This window comes from Pimephales promelas, chromosome 20 (assembly GCF_988280905.1).
Source record: "Pimephales promelas chromosome 20, fPimPro1.hap1.1, whole genome shotgun sequence".
NCBI lineage: Eukaryota > Metazoa > Chordata > Actinopteri > Cypriniformes > Leuciscidae > Pimephales > Pimephales promelas.
In genome coordinates this window covers 29,457,520-29,468,717 of record NC_142788.1, presented here as the reverse complement: position 1 = coordinate 29,468,717, position 11,198 = coordinate 29,457,520, and the positions used below count along the sequence as shown (strand labels likewise).

The window sequence follows — 11,198 nt, the reverse complement described above, 5'->3', positions numbered from 1 at the left end:
TTGGTTATTTAATCAGCGCAAAATGGGCTCAAAGCAACACATGTTGTGATGACGCTTCACAAAAAGGTTCCATTTGTTATATTAGTTAACATATAAATAACTAACAATAAACAAATATTTTAAAGCATGTATTAATCTTAACTTCAACATTTATTCAAATTTGATCAGTCGTACATGTTCGTACATTATTTAATGGACCTGAGCTGAACAATAAATAAATGAAATTTTGTCAATTACTTTAACGAATATGAATGAATAATGCACTAGATGTATTGCTCATTGTTAGATTATGTTAGTTAATGTGCTCATCCTGCGTGGGTCTCAGTGGATCTAATACCCCAGTATGATGTGGTTAAATTGGTTAAGTTCATAAGTTGTTCTAGTGTAACCCTGGTGTAAAAGAAGAAAACGGGTTAAAAAGATGGGCAGAAACACAAGCACCACAACTGACTTCCAGCCTCAGAAGATAAAAGACATTCATTCTCTCAAGATCTGATTAAAGGCTCAAAACACGGCGTCGCATTTGTTGATTGTCACCCTTGTTGAGATTTTTGATGTCCGTTTCTGAATGATACAGTAGGTCAACTTTTTTGACACTTGATATAGAGTACAACAGTTGAGTTCAGCAAGTAGCAACTCATAGGGGAATTGATTTTTAATGATAACGTATACACTTTTGAAGACAGACCAACTCTGAGGTCTGAGGTTGTTAATCGATGATATATGCTCTTAGCCTGATGTCATCATTCTCAGATTTTAGCCAGAATGTGTTTATTGGGTTGTGATTATGGGGTGTGTTTCAACCGAACCAGGAAATAAAATGCCTCTGCACTCAATTGGATAGAGCTACAACCAATCAGAGCAAGGAGTAAGTGACGAATGCTGAATCCTGCAGGAAGGACAGCAAAAACATCTTTCCGATCGACAAATGGTTGGTCGGTTGGTTTGGATCTTTGCTTATAATGCGTTTACAAACACTTTTAAAATCTCTATGGGAAAAATAAATGGAAAAAATACTTCCGTAACCAACGCCACAGGGAAAGTGTGCAGGCACTAATGCACTCTATAAAGGCTAACCCTGGAAATGCACAAAAACGTACAGTTCTTCCTCATGATCCTCGAATGGGAGGAAGATCTCCGGGACCACGATCAAAATCTTGCGTTTGTGTGGAGGGTTGATGGTCCAGACACACTCTACATTGGCTGGGTAGTTTCCAGGATAGTTGGGGGACTCTATGTATCCGATGAACACGCCTATTTCACCCCCACATTCCTGATCTGAACACATCAACAAATAAACAAAAAGATCACGTTACGGTAAATTTCTCATTAAGAACATTTACACGACTTTAATAGACCTGGTAACTTTTTATTAGAGATAAACTGATATGAACATTTTGGCTGATACCGATAATTCTATATTTGAAATCCAATAACCGATATATTGATAAATCTAAATCTAAATTTTTATATAATTTTTGAGAGCCTGATTACAAAACTTTAAGTCTCACCATTGCACCCAAGCACACAATTATGATGTACTTTTTATTTATTTTTTTTTCCGCCTATATCAGACTTGTGCTGCACTGTGGCGGTTCTACCAACTGGAGGGGGGAGGGGGGGTGGTGTCTTTGTGTTCATCTTAAAAACACTTGCTTTTCCACGTGACTAATCAGTCGGAATCTATTCTTCTGAACGTATATGGTTTGTCTATTAGCTATGTTAATATAGCCTAAAATTAAATGCTGAACTAAGAAGGAAAGCAGAGAAGAAACATTCCTCCTATTAGTACAAACCGTATCAAATTTCCAACACGGCATGTGACAAATCCTGAAACTGACCAATGCTACTCAACAAATAAATATCATATTTTGGCTCATTTATGTTGCCTCCCAATAATAATTGAAGAGTATTCAGTCTGACTATTCATATTCTTTTAATTCAAACATGTTTGTACAAGTTTCATTACCAGTACTGATATTAATTTATTCAGATATTAATTTATTCAGAAATAAATGATAATAAACCACGTTGATTTGTCTGTGACCCAGAACATATATGCAAAAAATGGATGCACAACTAACTTACTTAGTTTTTAAAGCATCTGTGAAATACATAAATGGAAATGGAAAAGTAAAATGAATAAAAGCTGAATAGCAAGGGTAAAACAGTAACTCAGCAAGCGTTGTATGCAAATTAGAATCCAGTTTTTTTAATCTTTTATTTTATTTTTTTCCAATGTTCCTTACCGATACTTTACCATGAGACTATGAACTTTACACAAGGCGGCGCATTGAGGCTAATAAAGCCGAATCCTCCGAAAAGTAACGGTGCTTCTTTGGCAATGAATTAAAAGCGAATTATGATACTGAGAAGGTATAATAGCTATTAGATTAAATACAAAGCAGCTATTTTACCTAAAGGAATTGTGTTTTAACTAACCCCGCCCATCGTATCACTCACCCCAGTTTCACGCAAACTTCCATCTATCCATTTTGATTTCTACTGTTTTCTACGCCCTTGTGACGTCATCATCGCGCATGCGCAGTGGAGTCTGCCTGTCCAGCGCTTCCTAAACACGAACGGATTCAAACTCTTGCGGGTAACGTTTCGATTTATACATTATTATTTGAATTGCGCATTTTTCCTCTACATACGCACGTATTTATCGCTGTTTTTATCGTATTTAATGAAGTCAATTTGGGCGAAGCGTAAACATTGAGCGATAAACCTCAAAACATATTTAATCCGTTCGTTCAAGCCTATGAACAGGATTTTTATAATTAATCATTGATAAGAAATGCAATTACTGATCACACTAACAAACTATACCATGGTATTAACGTTTAGCATCATGTTTTTATCACTGATGATATCACTGATTTACCTTTGAATACAAAGGTATAGTAATGTAGAAATCATTACTGAATGTTTACCACAATGACTACCATTGTATTCAAATGAGTTGTTATATGCTTTATATGAAGGTATTATAGTTAAACCATGATTCTAATTAAAAAGGCCATTTTCCTTCCCACACCCATCAGATGCTGATTGACAGCTGTCAGATGCTGATGACCTCATGGCCTCGTCCTCTGAGGTGAACGTCCACATGGAGGAGGTGGTGGTGGTCACGACCCCTGACACCGCGGGTCAGACTTCATCTGGCGATGAGGAGAAGAATATACTGGTGGCTTCTGACCCGGAACAGTCTGAGTGAGCGTTTCATTCTGTTGTGACTCCAATCATGCACTTCTTTCAATCTCTCACTTCAGCTTTTGTCTTGTCCTGCACAGGGAAAACATTATGGAGCAATCCGTGGAGTCCGAGGCCGAGTCCAGCACCACTCTCTCTCTGCCCAAGGACACTGTGCTGGGTATGAAATTAGTGTTATTTTTAAATAGGCTATAGTTTTTATTAATGTGCCCCTATTATTTTTTTTAAGGTTCCTCGTTTTTTCCTACAACAGGTTTGCATGTATCAAAGCAAAGGTCAAAAATACTTATAATAATAACAATAATTCACTTCGCCTCACTTCTCAAAGAGTCTGAAACGGTTCGTTTGTAGATTTAGTCTCTCTAAACCCCGCCTTTCTACTAGACTACTCTACTCTGATTGGTCAGATGACTCAGTCTGTTGTGATTGGTCTACTCTGCTCTGATTGGTCAGATGACCCGGTCTGTTGTGATTGGTCTACTCTGCTCTGATTGGTCAAATTGCCCAGTCTGTTGTGATTGGTCTACTCTGCTCTGATTGGTCAGATGACCCGGTCTGTTGTGATTGGTCTACTCTGCTCTGATTGGTCAAATTGCCCAGTCTGTTGTGATTGGTCTACTCTGCTCTGATTGGTCAGATGACTCAGTCTGTTGTGATTGGTCTACTCTACTCTGATTGGTCAAATTGCCTAGTCTGTTGTGATTGGTCTACTCTGCTCTGATTGGTCAGATGACTCAGTCTGTTGTGATTGGTCTACTCTGCTCTGATTGGTCAGATGGCCCAGGCTGTTGTGATTGGTCTACTCTGCTCTGATTGGTCAGATGGCCCAGTCTGTTGTGATTGGTCTACTCTGCTCTGATTGGTCAGATGGCCCAGTCTGTTGTGATTGGTCGACCGTTTACAGTACATGTCAGAAACCAAACAACCATTACCTGAATCAATTCGAGTGTGAATCAAAGTATCGCATGAAGACCATATGATGGCATTATGGAAATTTCGTTGCATTGTTACGTAGGTTTGTAACAGGAAGTGAGGCTGGATTTACAGACGACTCGTTTCAGCAGTTCAGAATCGATTCTTTTTTCAGCAGACAATTTTATTTGTCATGCACTTTGCAGAACTTTTACATCCACCAACAGCTGTGTTACACACTGCATGAAAGGTAAAACATGAAAAAGCATAATAGGGAAACTTTAAGAATTTGTTTTAACTTAAAACGAAAAATAAGAAATGTTGCCTAGCTGCAACTAGTGCTAAAACTTTGTTAATTTTATTTCAAGGAATAAAGGTGTTTTTAAATGTTTTTTAGTTAACAATATTATGACCCTGCACAATATATCATATTTTATTTGGCGTAACTATAGACATGCCATGTTCATATTTACACAGTGAAGATATCTGACGATACAGATGTGGAGGGTGATATTCTCTACCCGATAACCTGTGGAGACAGCAAAGCCAACCTGGTGTGGAAGAAGTTTGTGTGTCCCGGGATCAACATCAAATGTGTGCAGGTAAAGACACGATGATGATGCGGTCTATTTTAAAACACTTCAAACTTATGTTTCTCATTACCTTTAGGCTTATGTCTATCAATTCAGATAATTAAACAAACACAATTAGTCATATATATTTTTCTGTTTTTAGCTAATGCATTCATTTCCTTCAAAAATTTAAAAAAAGAAAATAATGCTATTGCTACGTTTAAATTATCACTATTATTATGTTTGCAGTGCTAGTCATGGCTATAAAATAAAATAAATAAAAACATATTTTATTTCAGCTAGTAGTTGCCAAGGCAAGATTTCTTATTTTCATTTCGCTTATTTTTATGTTCTAAAACTGTAATAAAAATGACTGAGAACTATAATGACATATTTTAAGCAATAAAAATAATACAGCCTATAATATAGACCATTTCACAAGATGTAAACAACACTGGTCCAGAAGCACTTCCTGTTTCAGTTTTTTAACGCTACATAAAAGCTGGGATAAAATACAACCAACAGAACATTTAAAACTGAATCAAAAAGTTAAACAAACATCTTTAAGATGTGAGATCTGTAAGATATGAGATCTGTAAGTTACAAACTGAAACAGGAAGTGCTTCTGGACCAGTGTTGTTTACACCTGTGAAATGGTCTATACAGCAAAATTGCTAAAACTTCAATGTAGTTCACTTTAAAAAAAACTTTTGCTGATAATTTACTCACCCCCATGTCATCCAAGATATCCATGTCTTTCTTTCTTCAGTCGAAAAGAAATTAAGGTTTTTGATGAAAACATTCCAGGATTTTCTCCATATAATGGACTTCAATGGGGTCCAAACGGTTCAAGGTCCAAAAGACAGTTTCAATGCAGATTCAAAGGGCTTTAAACGATTCCAGACGATGAATAAGGGTCTTATCAAGCTTTTTGGAGTCATTTCGTTCCTTTAGTTCGTTGAATCAACCAAATGACTCGAAAAAAGATTTGTTCATTTTGATGAAGGAGTTCGAACAGGAGAGTCACGAACGCTCATCACAGAACAGAGCAAGGCGAGCATTTGTGCTTCTAAAACGTAAACTTTTTTTTACTTATTATTGAAATGACTTATCGTTTCGCTTGAAAAGACCCTTATTCATCGTCTGGAATCGTTTAAAGCCCTTTGAAGCCGCACTGAAACTCTCATTTGGACCTTGAACCGTTTGGTTCCCAATGAAGAGAAAAATCCTGGAATATTTTCATCAAAAACCTTAATTTCTTTTCGACTGAAGAAAGAATGATATGGATATCTTGGATGACATGGGGGTGAGTAAATTATCAGCAATAGTTTTTTTTAAAGCTAACTACTCCTTTAAAAGTCTTTAATTTAATCTGTTGGACATTTCACATGTGCTTGATTTGATATATAACTGTCTGTGCTGAACGGCTTGCTGTGCTCCAGCTGAACGATCTTCTCATCAGTCCGAAGGAGTTCGTCTATATAGCGGGAAAATCCACGCTGAAGGACTGGAAGAGAGCCATTCGCCTCAATGGGACCATGTTAAGGTTTGTGGCACTGAGTGGGCAGAAAAAGAAGATCAACTAGACATACTGTACATTCCAGCTCTGGATGTTTTTATATTAGTATATGGTGAAATATAAAGCACAAACACTTTTCTTCTTTTTTTTTTCTATCTCACTAATCTTTTCTTCTGCAAGGATGTGTTAAATTAATCAAAAGTGAATGACAGTAAAGATTTTTTACATTGAAGAACTGTTCACAATAAGATGAGTTACGCATATTAAAGCAGTAAATGGTGACATTGTGTTTTTAAGTTCCAGTCTTCCTCATATTGTTGAAGATGAAGGAAGTGTTGTTCAGCTGGTTCTTCTTACAGGAAGATCATGGATTCAGGAGAGCTGGACTTTTATCAGCACTCCAGACTGTGTTCGAACACCTGCCGCAGTACCAAGATTGACCTGGTGGGGTCACGAGTGTCTCTCAGCAGCCAGCAGTCCACCGACACGGCTCCTGCGACCCCCGCCTCAGTGGACGGTAGTACCAACACAGTCACGTTCAATAGTTTATGTGGAGACTTTCACATATGTTTGCTCTTCAGAATGATAGTGCCATTAATCGTTTGAGCCGGGATAATGTGCAACACCTTCATTTGGTTTGATTAATTATAGAAAAAAGAACACATTAAAATGATTAATGATATAATGTATAGTTACGAATAGGGATGCACCGATATGAACGTTATGGCTGATACCGATAACCGATCATTTTTTATATTTGAAAGCCGATAACCTATATATTGGCTGATAAATCAGAATACAATATTTTTGTCTTAAAAAAAAAAAGTAATTTTTCCACTTTTTGTAATGTCTGTTCAATGTATTTTTCATGAAACACAAAAATGGCTTTGAAAGATCTTTTGGGGGTAATTCTCGCAAATTAATAGATCTATCATCATGTGATTACTTTGAATAATAATAATTTAAAAAATTGAATAATAAAAAATTGAATTTTTTTTTTTAATGATTTATATGTAAAGCACTTTGGTTCAACCATGGTTGTGTTTTAATAGTGCTATGTAAATAAATAAAAGAAAGAAAGAAAGAATTAAAATGAAAACAGAAAATAGTATCTTCAGCTTTATTAGCATAATCTGATGCAATATATTCTGAAAGGTTGAAAATATATACAAATATTATGTTAAATATTTATTTATTTTCTTAAAAACTAATAATAACTATTATATAGATTATTTAATTATTATACAATTTTAACATATAATTATGTTATGGCTGATACCGATAACCGATCATTTTTTATATTTGAAAGCCGATAACCGATATATCGGCTGACAAATCAGAATCCAAATTTGTATAATATTTTTGTCTAAAAAAAAGTAATTTTTCCACTTTTTTAAATGTCTATTCAATGTATTTTTCATCAAACACAAAAAAATGGCTTTGAAAGATCGTTTGGGGGTAATTCTCGCAAATGAATTGATCTATCATCATGTGATTACTTTGAATAATAATGTTAATTGCTTGTCATTTCTATTGGTGTTTCAGTGAATGGATGTTCAGCTTCGTTCTCCACAGATGCTGACGACAGCACCGAATGGGTCACGGCTATAGGAGGTGAGGGTGTCTGACGTTTGAGACGATCTGTGTAGTTCACTGGTTTAACTCTTTCACCGGCCGTTCTTTCCATGTCAGAGGACACCATGACCTTCTGGAGAGGACTGAGGGATGCTGGGCTGTTGGAGGAAGTCATGGAGGACCTGGAGAGAGAGATCCAGGAGATCCTCAAGGGCCTCGAGGAGCGAATCCAAGACCCGCCACTGCAGGTCAAAGGTCAGAGCTATTTCACTAAACCTGTTCATGCTAAACAATCAGTTTGAGCACGCTTACATTCATTTCCCTGTGTGCACCACTGGTCAAAAGTTTCGACACACTAAACTGAATTTGTTTTTCATGATCTTATAATACTTTTATTATACATGCACATATGTATATATATAAAATAAATTAATCACATTATTAATATGAAATGTCACATTAATTATTATATGTTAAAATGGTATAATAATCTATATAATAGTTATTATTAGTTTTTAATAAAATAAAGAACTATTTTAATATAATATTTGTATATATTTTCAATCTTTTAGAATATATTGCATCAGATTATGCTAATAAAGCTGAAGATGCTATTTTCTGTTTTCATTTTAATTCTTTCTTTCTTTTATTTATTTACACAGCACTATTAAAACACAACCATGGTTGAACCAAAGTGCTTTACATATAAAATCATTAAAAAAATAAATGCAAGAACACGCGTCATGTTAAACATCACATCTAGAGTTAATTCTAGTTAAATATTTAGGCATTTTGTTGTGTGTTTTGTCATGTTTTTGTCATAGTTTTTTGTGTCAAATAGCTTTTTATTAAGATTTAGTTTATTATTTAAAATTAGCTGAAATAAGACAAGTGTAGTATAAATATAAATATTTATTTAAGTTATATAATATAAATGTTTCATAGTTAAGTTAATGATAACTGTGATATATATATATATATATATATTCTTGTTTAATGTTTGTAGTAAGTAAAAGAACAGATTACATATATGAATATATATTTGAATATAATGCTTTAACTGAAGCAGGACATGTATGTAAATATATTCCATGTCTGTTTATTTTGTGATTCAGAATGCTGTAGATTAGATGACACACGTGTTCTGTTAGACTTCAGACTGATTGGATATTGTTCATTATATGAATCTGCCAATAGATGCCGCTCTACTCAACAATATCGTCCAGAACTTTGGGATGTTGGACCTGGTGAAGAAAGTTCTGTCCAGTCACAAGAGCCAGATGGACCGCTGTAGGGAGCAGTACACACGCAGCTTAGTGGGTCAGTACCTTTTGTGTGTGTGTGTGTGTTTCCATATCCAACCACACATTTTGGGTTTATTTTGTGCACAAGCAGTGTGGTGGCAGCATCGGGTTTTTAAACATTAATAAGCACTAGGGCTGCATGAATAATATGAAATTGAATCGAATATGATTATTAAATTGTGACGGCTGCAACTTAATTGAATGAATAAATGAATGAATCATGGATGAATGAGTAAAAAATATATATTTCAAACTGAAGAAACAAATTAAATAAACAAACGAGTATTAAAAGGAAACGTACACTCAAGGCAATGCACATAATACTCAACCCATTTGAAAATGGAACTTAAATAAATATATAAATGAAATAAATACATGCACTGTTATGCGAATCTTCCCAAACTTTAAGAAGAAGCTTTTGGGCAAAATAAAAATTAATTAATTTAATTAAAGTTAAAAAAAAAAAAAAGATGTAAAATAAAATTATTATTATATTATTTTCTTAAATGCTGGATTTGTTTTACAGTGAAAAGTTATACTAGTACAGTAATATTTCTTATTTAGTAATAATAATTAAAGTAATAATAATAATGACTATGATTATTATTATATAGCTTCTAGAGCTGTGCAAAGATTAATGGCGATTAATCACATCCAAAATAAAAGTTTGTGTTTACGTAATATATTTGTGTGTGCTGCTGTGTAAATTTAAGAAAATGTGTTAATCATAAATAAAATATTTATATATAATATAGGTTATGTATATACATATGTACAGAATTTACATGCAAATAATTCATGCATATGTATTTATATATACAAAATAATTATACACAGCACACACACATATATTATGTAAAGTAAACACAAAGTTATTTTAACTTATTTTGGATGCGACTAATCACAATTAATCTTTGCACAGCCCTAATAGCTACACAAAATTGTGGAGCCCTATAAACAAGCACAGCAAATTTAGATATATTTTTTTTAAATCACAGTTTTTATCACAAAAATCCCCAAAGCAAGATGTAACTTTTAACTCTTTGCATTTCCAGCCCTAGAGCAACAGTGTGACGAGCATCGTAAACGCGCCAAAGAGCTGAAGAGCAAATCTCAGCACCTAAACAACGTCCTGATGACCTTGACCCCCGTAACCTCGCCTCCCACTGCCAAACGCCCCCGCCTGACCCGTGCCGTTTCGGGCCCCGCCACCATGGCCCCGACCCCCGCCCAGTCCACGCACTTCACCCTGCCCATCACCCAGCTCACCGGCATCCCCCTGTCGGCTCAGACTCAGTCTCCGCTAATCGGCGGATACACGGTGCTGACGTCACCCGGGGGGGCCGAACTGCATCCCGACGGCTCCAACCTGACCGTGCTGAGCGCTGCCGGCATGCCACAGGGCTCCGCGGGACACACGTTTGTCAAAGTGGTTAGTCCGTTTCAGCTGGTCACGTTGCCCACAATGGGAGGAGGAGCCACGCTGCAGAACCTGGGAGCACCAGTAGGGGGCGCTGCAGGCAACACTGTAGTCGCTGTGCCCGTTAGTACTGTCAGTAGCATAAACACTGCCGTCGTCGAGACCGTCGGGCCGCAAGCGGACGCGGCGACAGAACAGAGGGATGACCAGAAGGAGTGAAATTCTCCTGAGAGGTTTTTTTTTTTTTTGCACGTAACGTCAATGTATCATATAATTTGAAAGCGGAGTATGAAATTTTTTGCTTTTTAATGAGGAATTTGCTACGTTTTTTGCAAAAGCATCCATGGTTTGGTGATGAAAGTCTTTTGATTGCATTGCATTTTGATTTCATTCAATGTGGTGAAATTCAGAGTATACTGTTTAAGGACATTTTAAATGCTAATCCTTAAAGTTCTGAGTTTGACCAGTGTGTCTGATTTGTAGTTATAATGTGTGTTCGCTTTGATATTTATACTGTGCACATCATTTTTTCCATATTGATGTTTCATAATTAGGATTTCTGAGAGTACTTCAGTATGATGGTATATCTGTACCTGACTTTTCATTCATTATTTAAAATTGATTCACCATCTTGTCTTTCAAAATAAATATACATTGATTGTACAATACAGCAAATTAAC

General features: G+C 35.7%; 1 protein-coding gene across 2 annotated transcripts; it reads left to right on the top strand.

The window, feature by feature from the left end:
* Positions 1 to 2,518: 2,518 nt before the first annotated feature.
* gmeb2 (glucocorticoid modulatory element binding protein 2) lies at positions 2,519 to 11,186 on the top strand. 2 transcript variants are annotated; one of them, XM_039652810.2, is made up of 10 exons: positions 2,519 to 2,602; positions 3,048 to 3,216; positions 3,297 to 3,376; positions 4,606 to 4,730; positions 6,143 to 6,246; positions 6,579 to 6,736; positions 7,765 to 7,833; positions 7,912 to 8,049; positions 8,992 to 9,114; positions 10,154 to 11,186. In XM_039652810.2, exons 2-10 carry the CDS (start codon positions 3,083 to 3,085, stop codon positions 10,735 to 10,737), a joined length of 1,515 nt encoding a protein of 504 aa, XP_039508744.2. In that variant the 5' UTR covers positions 2,519 to 2,602; positions 3,048 to 3,082; the 3' UTR covers positions 10,738 to 11,186. The 2 variants fall into 2 exon arrangements, with proteins under 2 accessions (XP_039508744.2, XP_039508743.2); XM_039652809.2 differs by having other exon boundaries at positions 3,276 to 3,376.
* The last annotated feature ends 12 nt before the right edge of the window (positions 11,187 to 11,198 follow it).

Bases quoted from the DNA above. Each gene is read 5' to 3' on its own strand.
- gmeb2 (XM_039652809.2), top strand. From the start codon at position 3,083: ATGGCCTCGTCCTCTGAGGTGAACGTCCACATGGAGGAGGTGGTGGTG. The intron at 6,247-6,578 runs GTTTGTGGCACT...TTCTTCTTACAG, and splicing joins CTCAATGGGACCATGTTAAG to GAAGATCATGGATTCAGGAG. The intron at 6,737-7,764 runs GTAGTACCAACA...TTGGTGTTTCAG, and splicing joins GACCCCCGCCTCAGTGGACG to TGAATGGATGTTCAGCTTCG.